Source organism: Osmerus eperlanus, chromosome 13, assembly GCF_963692335.1.
Source record: "Osmerus eperlanus chromosome 13, fOsmEpe2.1, whole genome shotgun sequence".
Taxonomy (NCBI): domain Eukaryota; kingdom Metazoa; phylum Chordata; class Actinopteri; order Osmeriformes; family Osmeridae; genus Osmerus; species Osmerus eperlanus.
The window spans coordinates 10,642,750-10,653,574 of record NC_085030.1 but is presented as its reverse complement, the minus strand read 5'-3'; the positions used below and the strand labels follow the sequence as shown (position 1 = coordinate 10,653,574).

The following is a 10,825-nucleotide window of genomic DNA, read 5'->3' as shown; positions in this document are numbered from 1 at the left end:
GAGGAATGTCTGAGATTTGACCTCTGGTAGATGTGTTTATTTATCCAGAAGGCTGGCTGCAGGTGTTTGAAAGAAGTGCAGAGAATCCTGATGAAGATTTTCCATAACTTGTTTTCAGTTTCAATCTTTCACCAATTAATTACATGAATTTAAAGCTTGGAAGATAATTGTAAGTGAAATGAAGGTAAACTTGTTAGTTATGTTTTATGTGAGCTGGCTCTGAAAATACATTTTATCTGCCGTTTTATAATCAACTACAATATTGTGCGCCTCTGCCTTGTGTCGTAGCTACCGCCCCGATGGTTTAATCCATAGGTGTTTTAGTACAACGCATCTGGCTTTGGTGCGGAAGAACGTTTTTCAGTATCGCAACAGCACCATCCCTTTTGTTTTGGGTGTCACCGGGGAGGCCTTGGTACCACGACGAGCCTATCAATATAGGGCTAGTCGGCGGAGACACACCCATAAGCAAAATCGAACCAATTGTCGTATCAGGTTCATTCAAGAGGCGTTAACGTACGCCACCCCTATCAAACTCAAGCCTGCCAAGCTGTGGCTGAGCGAAGTGAATGACGTCTCTGCTTTAGCGGGCCGCCGACGCAGGGCTGGGTTTCCATTTTCACATCGAGTTACGGGGGGGAACGTCAACATGGAGCCGGAGATGGAGGACAAAACGTTGGAATTAATGGTAAGAGTCTGAAAGAAGTGGTGTCTTAAACGGTATAATATAATAACGGGCCTGAGCAAGAGGAGTAGGGGTATGAGTCGAAGGCAGAATGGGGCAAGAGCCTAAACATTGGCGGTCATAAGAGATGAGCAAGGGGAGGGGGTAGCTACCAGGAACATGAGGGAAGATTTGATCGAAAATTTTCGCTGGTGACCATAGAGTGCGACAATTCTAAGGATGTCGAAATGTCAAAGTTATTAAAGCTGCCATTCATATTTTCATAGATTTCACACAAGGTAGCTTGGTAAATCTTTTGCCCGATACGAACATAGCTGGCAATAGAAAGGTTACTGTCTGCTGAAAACAGCCGAGGATTTTCGGGGTAGCGTTTTACTGCGGTGACGCTGCGCCACTTTGGCCCTCGCTGTGTCACTCAGCAAGCTAAGCTAGGCTAGTGAAAGAGTCACGGTTGGGAACATATCATTATTCTGAACAGCCAGTTATAAACATATATTCCAACAGCGTAGTCCCCCAATTATCTAATCATGTAAACATTTTGCAGTACAACTGCAGGTCTGTGTTTATTAAACTGCGTAGCGTAGAAAGGAAGTCCATTTAATTTGAGCTCGCTAGCTAGCTATCAAATGTAGCAATCTTCAAATGGGTAGGCGATCTGTCATAGAGCCAGTTTGCAAGCTAATGCATGTTGTCGCCGTAAAAACTTCTATAAGATTAATGTTAGTTAGTTAAAACAATTTTACTCGATTACAACCAAAATAATAATCTAGCCTAGCAGCTAGCAGTTTGGTAGCACTGTCATGCAAATGTGTATGACAGCTAGCACTAGCTTGTTTTGGTCAATAGCATGGCCATTGCCATCAACATCAGTACAAAATATGTAACTTGTTAGCTAGCTATATGTAAGCAACCAGTACAATTAACTAAGATGTTATCATCCAGCTAATACACGACTATTACACAATTACACTTTATTCTTCCACAATCTGCTATTACAGGAAGTTCACAAAAAGTACACGACCTCTATGTGAATGATAAAACTATCCCTTTTTCTAAGTTACATCAGCAAAGCATCTCTCAACACTTAGAAATGTCATCCCCAATTCAAACTTATCTGGAAACTATAATTTATGTAGGACTATTGCACTTGTCTCTTCCCATTCAAATGTTCCCCTACCTAACAGTTAGGTTTGAAACCTCACCTGTAATTATTGGTTAGGCCTATACTAAGTCCTATTAAGTGAATTGAATAAAGCACCACACATGATACAATGGCTTAGGTGCGTTTCCAGCATTTGTATTCCATTTGGGTGTGTCTATGACCCTTTTCACTTTCCACTCCCATAAGAGTGGATAACTGAACAGGAGGCGGGGCATCAAAGTGAAAGTCAACTGGTAGTAACATAAGAGCTGTCATTGCCCCTCCCACTCCTCTTCCTATTCCCAATCACTTCATGTCTAATAATGCTTTTTGTGTGCGTGTTTGTGTGTCTGTCAATGCCCCGTGTGTGAAAGTGTATGTAAAAGTGTGTTTGTGTATGTCTAGCGCCCACTGTGCCAATGTGCGTGCAGCTCTAATACTGGTTTTTCCCCCCCCCACTATCCCCCCTCCCCCCACCTCCTCCTACTCCCTTCCTCACTTTCTCATCCTCACAAACCCTGGGTTGTTCAATCTCTCTCGCTCTCTCTCCCCTCATTCGCCACATCTCACCTGTCCTCTCCTTTTGTCACTTTCCCGTTTCTATCTGCCATGTCTTTCACAAATCTCACTGCTGCTGCTCCTCCTTTTTCTGTAACCTTTGTTTGCCTTGTCTTGTTGGACCCTTTTACATGTCCCTCTTTTCCATCAATCCATCCTCTTTATTTTCCTGCTGTCTTACCTCTCACTGCCCCACATTTCTCGCTTCCATCTCACCCTTCTCTTCCTCCTTTCTCTACCCCATATCTCCCCCCCCCTTCTTTCTCTCTCTTTCTCTCCCTTCCTCTCTTTCCCTCTCTCTCCCTCTCTCGCTCCCTCTCTCTCTCTCTTTCACACAGTGCTCTGTGCCTCGCTCTCTCTGGCTGGGCTGTTCCTCGGTGGCAGAGAGTTTGTGTGCACTCAGGTGCCTGCAGAGCATCCCCACCACCCGGGCTCACAACCAGGTGCCTGCTCTCTCCTCTTTATCCCTCCCTCAACCCCCTCTTCACCCCCAATCACCCTTCACCCACTCCCTGATGTGCAGTCTCCCTTATATGTTACACGCAACCCTGTCATCCCGCCCCCTCCCCATCACCCTCCCTCCCTTCCTTCTTCATGAAAAAGAACTTCTCAAGCACCTATCTGGCACCCCCTATCTTCCTCCTCTTTCTCGCCCCTCCACCATATTTGACCTGTGTTCACCTGATCCGGCGTTCCATTGTATCCTAGCCAAAACATTTTTATTTTATTTTGAGTCCCTCAGTTAGTTGATATTTGCCTAAACTCCCTCACCTACAAATGTGGGCTGTGTCGATGAGTAGAATGAAGGCATGTCCTCTGTGGGTGGGAGGGTGTTGGGAGGTGTGCAGAGAAGGGCACCCTGCTTACCTGGCTGTCCGTCTTGTCTCGGACTGGCTGGCTCTACCCCTGGTTGTCTCTGCTCTGCATGCACACTGGTCTGCCTGCCTGCCTGCCTGCCTGCCTGTCTGTCTGTCTGTGCCTGTCTGTCTGCATACATGCCTGTGTGACTGCCTGCCTGTCTGTGTGCTTGACCTAACCTGACCACGGTGTGCTTGGGCATTGTGACCTTGATTGTGTTAGGCCTATGCAGAGAAAGTTCAATGATGTCAATTAGCTTTACTACCCTGTCAAACCATTTTACATTTTTATTAAAGTGCACCACTCACACACACACACACACACACACACACACGCAGAGTATCTATTTCCCTCCCTTTCACCTCTCAAGCTTAAAGGTTTTTTGTTTTGGAAATGTACATTTTTTGTAGGTAGGCCACCACTAGCTGATATGGTTGGGTAGGCTGGGTGAAAAATGTCCTGTAGCAACTCGATTGCGGTCGGCTGTAGGTTAAAACCATTAGATTAGACATTATCTTTCTTCTATTATTCATTATTTGTTTAGCCTTCCAGCATATTCTCTTCCAATCCTAATAGTCAATTAAAACAATGTTTTTCTAAGAACAAATCAGAACCAAAATATTGATTAAGCCTGTTATGTGTTAGATTAGTGCTGCCTTGTGGAAACAAAAAGCGAGAAGCTCTCTTACTTCACAGATGTCCAATAAACTCATCATAACCTAAGGAGGATACTCACTCGATCTGATCTTGTCAGTAGTTTAATTCACTTAATCATGTTCGGTTAAAAAAGACAGTTTTAGCTGGAGGGACTCCCTCGTTCTGTGGTTCACTCCCTTTTTCTCCTCTCTCTCCCTCTCTCTAATCCCCCCATCTCATGTCTTTCTCCGCTTTCTTTGAGGTTTGCTTCTATCAGATGAAAGCTTTCATTACAGCAGTGCTGTTTGTGCAGGAGACTGCAACACTCGTCCTGCTCCCCCTTTAATATCCTGTCCAGACTCCACATCACAGACGCAGATAGAGATCCACGTTCTGTGTGTGTGTGTGTGTGTGTGTGTGTGTGTGTGAGAGAGAGGGGAGAGAGAGAGAGAGAGAGGGAGGGAGGGTGTATTGTCTGTTGTGAGTCAAACGTTCTTTGATCTGGTGTTTGCAACTCTCCCATAGCTAATGTTCCTGCTGCGTTGTTTGTGTCATAACCCTGGTAACACTCTCTCTCACACACACACACAGTGTTTCTCTAACTCTGGCATGTCCGCTGTCCTCTCTCCCAGACCACATCTGTCATGGAGTCTCAGAACCTGGTGGACGACCTCTCGCCAAAGAAGAACACGGTTCTCAAGGTGAGGAACCGTACAGGCATGGTTCTAAAAAGTTGTGATTTATTTATAACCATCTTTTTGGACTTTAAGAATAAGAGCCGCACATTTTGCACTCCAAACAGAAAACCAGTCAGCAGAGCCTGTGACTCCATGTTCTAGTAGTATTATACAACCCAGTCTGGTGTGTTTTGCAGCTGAACAACGGGCAGGTGACGAGCTCACGCAAGCGTCCATCGGAGGGCAACTACGACAAGGAGAGGGAGCACTGCATGGTGCTGTTCGACCAGTGGTCGGAGGCGGACCAGGTGGAGTTTGTGGAGCACCTGATCTCGCGGATGTGCCACTACCAGCACGGCCACATAAACTCCTACCTCAAACCCATGCTGCAGAGAGACTTCATCACGGCGCTGCCGGGTAAATCTATGCTATCGCATCTATGCAATTCAAACAACTCCATCGCTCCAAAGCTACGTCAGACAAACACGCAGCCACACACGAACCCTACCTTTGCACGCTAATGCACATGAAATATTCAGTGCCATACACAAGTCAACCCAACCCAAACCCCCCCCCCCCCCCCCTCCAGCCCAGGGCCTGGACCACATAGCGGAGAACATCCTGTCCTTCCTGGACGCGCGCTCGCTGTGCTCGGCAGAGCTGGTGTGTAAGGAGTGGCAGAGGGTGATCTCCGAGGGCATGCTGTGGAAGAAGCTGATTGAGCGCATGGTCCGCACCGACCCCCTGTGGAAGGGCCTGTCGGAGAGACACCAGTGGTGAGGACACTTCCAGGCGCTCTCCAGACCCCACTCCCCTACTCACACACACACACACACACACACACACACACAGTACATACCCCTTACTCACTCAGCCCGTCATGCGGTCTGACGAGCAAGTGAATGCTTGATCCTCATTGGCTCGTCATCCTGTCCGTCATCCCAGGGAGAAGTATCTGTTCAAGAACCGCACGACAGAAGTCCCGCCCAACTCCTACTACCACTCCCTCTACCCCAAGATCATCCAGGACATTGAGGTAAGGCTGTTGTTGTAACTTCATCCAGTGTGTGTGTGCGCCCAATGTGTGTTAAGATTCATAACCTTGAATCTGCTTTCCGCATTTAACCTTGAGGTTTGTTTTTATCAGTCATGTATTAACCACCTCTCCTCTACCCCCTCCCCCCCTCCGTTATCCTTCTGCTCTCCTCTCTCTTCCTCTCCTCTCTCCTGTCCAGACCATTGAGGCTAACTGGCGGTGTGGCAGACACAACCTGCAGAGGATCCAGTGTCGCTCAGAGAACAGTAAAGGAGTGTACTGCCTCCAGTACGACGACGACAAGATCATCAGTGGCCTTAGAGACAACTCCATTAAGGTGTGCGTCCACCTGCGCCCAGCCATGTGTCCTCAGCTGGGTAGTGTTTAATGAGTCCTCTTCTCCTGGCTGTCTGGAGGAGGAGTCCAGACGCTGTGTGTGTGTGTTCCTCTCATGGAGGCATTCAAGAGTGAAACCGGATGAGAAGGCTACTTGAGTAGACTTGGCACACCCACAGAAGATTTGGACTGTCCAGACTGAAGTTATACACACACACACACACAGATTAGCAGCTATAGTGCAGTGGGGAAATGGGACATGAACAATACTCTGAGCTCGGCTCATTTTCCCTCTGACCCAAATATGGTACTGCTCTTCTTATCCCTCCTGTTCTCCCTGCCTCCCTTATTCCCCCTCTCTCCCTACACCATTCTGTTCATGCTTGTCTTCTCCCTCACTCAACCTATCCTAAACCTCCTTTATCCGTCCGTCCTCTCTTATGTATTCCCGTCTCACCCTTTCTTTTCTATTCTTTTCTTCTTATCTACTCTACTCTTTCTTCTACTCTCTCCCTCTCTCGATCTCTCTCGATCTCTCTCAGATTTGGGACAAGCAGTCTCTGGAGTGTCTGAAGATCCTGACAGGACACACAGGCTCGGTGTTGTGTCTGCAGTACGACGAGAGGGTGATCGTCACCGGCTCCTCCGACTCTACCGTCAGGTACTGGTCTCCAGTGCACGCACACACATGCAGGCACACATATATATATGCACAAGCACTCATGTCCCTGGGTTCCCTTGGTTAATCTGTGATCTGTGAACAAACATCAGGACATTTGTGTGCTTCAGGTGTTCATACTCACACCTGTGTACCAGGATGTTCTGAGACTGAGTGTGGACTGAACACAAGCACTTCACCAAGCTCCAACAGCCTCTGAGATTCGTCCCAAAACAGCTTCAAGTGGCTGTCAGCCCGTAAAAGAATCTGTAACTGTACATTCTGTAACGGCCTACTTCTAACGCCAGGCCACGTGCCAAACTACCCGCCTGGCACTGCCCACACACACACACACACACACACACAGAAGCACCCCCCCCCCCCCATTCACATTACTTCACACCCCTTGCTGCCCTCCTCTGGGCGGTCTCCCAAGGAAAATGTGACTTCACTTCCTTAGTGATGGTTTGACGGCCACTTGTTTGGGAGGACGTGTCAGCTTTTCCAGAGAGCCGTTTTGATCTCTGCTGCCCGACAACGGGAGCTCCAGAAAATCTGCACTTAACGGCCGCTCCCTGGGGGTGTGTGAGGCGTGTGTGTGTGCACGTGTGTAGGAGGTGTGTGTTCATAAGGATCGAATTAACAAATAAAAAGGGATTCTCCCACTCGATCTCTCTCTCTCTCTCTCTCTCTCTCTCTCTCTCTCTCTCTCTCTCTCTCTCTCTCTCTCTCTCTCTCTCTCTCTCTCGTTCCCTGTCTGACCCCACCTCTTCTCTCTCTACCTTCATGTCCTTGGCCTCTCACAATCTTTTCCTTACCCCTTTCTTTTCTCCTCATCCGGCCCCCCCCCCCCCCCCCAGGGTATGGGACGTGGTGTCGGGCGAGGTGCTGAACACCCTGATCCACCACAACGAGGCCGTGCTCCACCTGCGCTTCAGCAACGGCCTGATGGTCACCTGCTCCAAGGACCGCTCCATCGCCGTGTGGGACATGGCGTCCGCCACCGACATCAGCCTGCGCCGCGTGCTGGTGGGCCACCGCGCCGCCGTCAACGTGGTGGACTTTGACGACAAGTACATTGTGTCCGCCTCCGGGGACCGCACCATCAAGGTGAGGGGCGTGTGTGTGCGGTACGTTGACTAGCCATGAACCACTAAGAGGCAGGCCGTGCGAGTGTATGAATGTCTCTCGTTACCCCTGCAGGTGTGGAGCACCAGTACGTGTGAGTTTGTGCGCACGCTGAACGGACACAAGCGCGGCATCGCCTGCCTGCAGTACCGAGACAGACTGGTGGTCAGCGGGTCCTCAGACAACACCATCCGGTAAGTATGTGTGTGAGAAACGCCAAGTACCGTGTATATGTCACTGCCGAATGAGAATAATAAGAGTGGTGTGTGTGTGTGTGCCCGCCAGGTTATGGGACATAGAGTGCGGGGCGTGTTTGCGTGTGCTGGAGGGACACGAGGAGCTGGTGCGCTGCATCCGCTTTGACAACAAAAGGATTGTTAGCGGAGCCTACGACGGGTGAGTCACACACACACCTTCTCTCATAAACACAGTCACTCAATTCACATTATCACACATTTCTACCCAGAGAGTAATGTGCGCCCCTCACCCCTCCCTCCCCAAACACACGCTCATGCTCTGTGTTTTCCTCTCCTCTGGGTGCAGTAAGATTAAGGTGTGGGACCTGCAAGCTGCCCTGGACCCTCGAGCCCCTGCCAGCACTCTGTGTCTGCGCACCCTGGTGGTGAGTACCTGGGTGAATGTGTGGACGGTACATGTGTCTGTTCTGAGTCGGATGATCCATTGCCTGCTGTTCGCTTGTCAGGTACTTATACTGTTGCCTGTGTGCGTGTGGTGCGTGTGTGTGTGTGTGTGTGCGTTTGCACGTGTGTATCTGTGCATGCGTGTGCGTTGCAGGAGCATTCGGGCCGCGTGTTCCGGCTGCAGTTCGACGAGTTCCAGATCATCAGCAGTTCCCACGACGACACCATCCTCATCTGGGACTTTCTGAACGTGTCGACCAATGGGCAGTCAGAGGGGCGTTCCCCGTCACGCACCTACACCTACATCTCCAGATAGCAGGTGAGACCTCTCGTCCCTAGGCTAAGCTCGGCATGATCTGACCCAGCGGGCGGCCATTTTGAATCTGCCCTGTGTCACTCTGATAAAGTACTGCACAGCCATAACAACAACAACCAGGAGACTGTCATGGTGTTCGTGATGAGGATCTGCCCGTGTGTGTCATAATGAAGGCATCCGCTCGGAGCATGCACAGCGGGTTTTGGAAAAGCATCCATGTAAAGAGCACAAACGGCACCACAGCTTCTGATCTCCTCTCCTCCTCCTGCAGGTGGCGCCATCCACCACAGCGCTTTCTGGAGGATCGGAGGGCTGATTGGCTGATGGGGTGTGTCCGTCGTCCAAACCCACTTCCTCCTCTCTGTGCCCACTCTCCCCCTGTTCATCTCCATTTCCGACAAAGACTCGTCCACCTCGAGACTCTGTTTTTGCAACGGAAAGTCCCCTACTCCTAGAATCCACACGTGAGCGCACACACAGGCACACGTGAGTGAACACACAGACACGCGTGTGCAAACGTTCATGTTGTTTCACACATTTTGTGTTCCACAACCCATTCTAACCTGGGATTGTAGAAACTGATCTAATGAGAAACCCCTCACTCAGCCTGTTCTGCTGGCACGTAGTCCCCTCCCTCACCGCCTCACGCACACTTGGTAACACACACACAGGTGGACAGAAGACGACCTCAGAGCTGTTGCAAGAGAGAGAGACTCTTAACTCGGCTCCTAAGCAGGACGGACTGAAGACTGGAAGGACGCAGGAAGAGAGGTGGATGGAGAAAGGGAGGGAGAGGAGCAGTGGAGAGGTGATGTGTGCACCGCCCCCCTCCTCCCTCACCCCTCCGGACGGACACGTCACTCATCTGGAATAGGGGGTGGAGGGGAGGGTGCGCGTGTGATTGTGTTAATGTATGTGGACTTGTGAAACGCGGCACAGAACAAAATCGTCAGATGTGCATGCGAGGTTGCCGTGGACACGTTGGCCCGACCTTTTGCTCTTTTTCTTTTCATTTAATGCTCTTAACTTTTTTCTTTTTATTATTGTCTGATTTCTTTTTTTCTCTTTTCTCTTTTGGAACATACTAAGCATAGTTCTGTCTCGGCCTCTTACTGTCTTCTCATTCTCTTCTCTCTCTTTGTCTTCTCTCTCTTCATCTTCCTATCATATGTGTGCTTGCTTTGGTCTTGAGATAAGCTGGAACTCAGTTTAGCTGTAAATCGTCTCGTCTCAAATTGTGTTGTATATTAAAAATGATTTTTTAAAGAAAATATGACATTATTGTGAATAAAGTACTTGACATGGGTGGAGTGTTGAGAGCCAACTATAACATGATCCCCAGCCTCCTCGTCTGTGTGGGTCCCATTCCTCTCGTCCTGATATGTTCTGAGTGTGTGCATGTGTGATTGTGTGTGCGCTTCAACATGTTTGTGCTGGTTTGTGTTTCTGTGTCCACGGCCTACCGCTGCATCTTAGTCACTGTCCCAATGACATGTGATGAGGGCAGTGAATAGTCTTAGTAATCCATCATTCCCTTATCTAACGATGACTGGATGGGTCAAAGTGTGTGTGTTTCAGCACTGTAAATCTCCACCCCTGTCACCGGGTCTGTGATTTATGATAAGAAAGGTTGACGGGACAGGGTCCTAAAGAGTTCAAGGTGTTGTTCTGTGTTGCCGTGTGTCCAGGAGTGGACACCAGATGGTGCTATAAGCACAAGTCCCAATTGGATCTCGCTGTATATGAGTGCAGCTCTGGACCATCCAAGCTACCGCACCAAAACAACCTGCTCACACATACCACAGGCCTCTGTATGAACATGATCGCCGTACAGGGCCAGTGTCACGGTTCCCCATGTGAAAGAGAGACGGTATAGATTACCATTGATCAGCAGCACGATGATGGAGAGTTTTACACTCATTCAGGCCCAGGTCCTCTTCTGGGATACCTGATACCGTTTTGGAGAATTGGAGAGATTAAGGGTACAAAGACCTTCTATGGATCTAGTTTCCCAGTCTTCCCTTGTGTGTGTCTCCCCAGTAGAGTGTGGCTGATGTTGGAATATGAGTTACGTGTGGCTACGGTCTTTCAGAATAGTTGGATACTGTGTGGTTTATATAGTAGAGTCAATGTGAGTAATTGTAATGGTATAGGT

At 49.1% G+C, this 10,825-nt stretch overlaps 1 protein-coding gene across 4 annotated transcripts; it reads left to right on the top strand.

Annotated features, from left to right (window-relative positions):
• The first annotated feature begins 528 nt into the window (after positions 1 to 528).
• Positions 529 to 10,005, top strand: fbxw11a (F-box and WD repeat domain containing 11a). 4 transcript variants are annotated; one of them, XM_062475908.1, is made up of 14 exons: positions 546 to 688; positions 2,723 to 2,827; positions 4,511 to 4,579; positions 4,753 to 4,972; positions 5,145 to 5,331; positions 5,501 to 5,591; positions 5,791 to 5,928; positions 6,470 to 6,588; positions 7,446 to 7,695; positions 7,789 to 7,907; positions 7,999 to 8,109; positions 8,257 to 8,335; positions 8,506 to 8,673; positions 8,942 to 10,005. In XM_062475908.1, exons 1-13 carry the CDS (start codon positions 650 to 652, stop codon positions 8,668 to 8,670), a joined length of 1,692 nt encoding a protein of 563 aa, XP_062331892.1. In that variant the 5' UTR covers positions 546 to 649; the 3' UTR covers positions 8,671 to 8,673; positions 8,942 to 10,005. The 4 variants fall into 4 exon arrangements, with proteins under 4 accessions (XP_062331895.1, XP_062331894.1, XP_062331892.1 ...); XM_062475909.1 differs by having other exon boundaries at positions 547 to 688; positions 8,509 to 8,673; XM_062475911.1 differs by lacking the exon at positions 2,723 to 2,827 and having other exon boundaries at positions 529 to 688; positions 8,509 to 8,673.
• Positions 10,006 to 10,825: the final 820 nt, after the last annotated feature.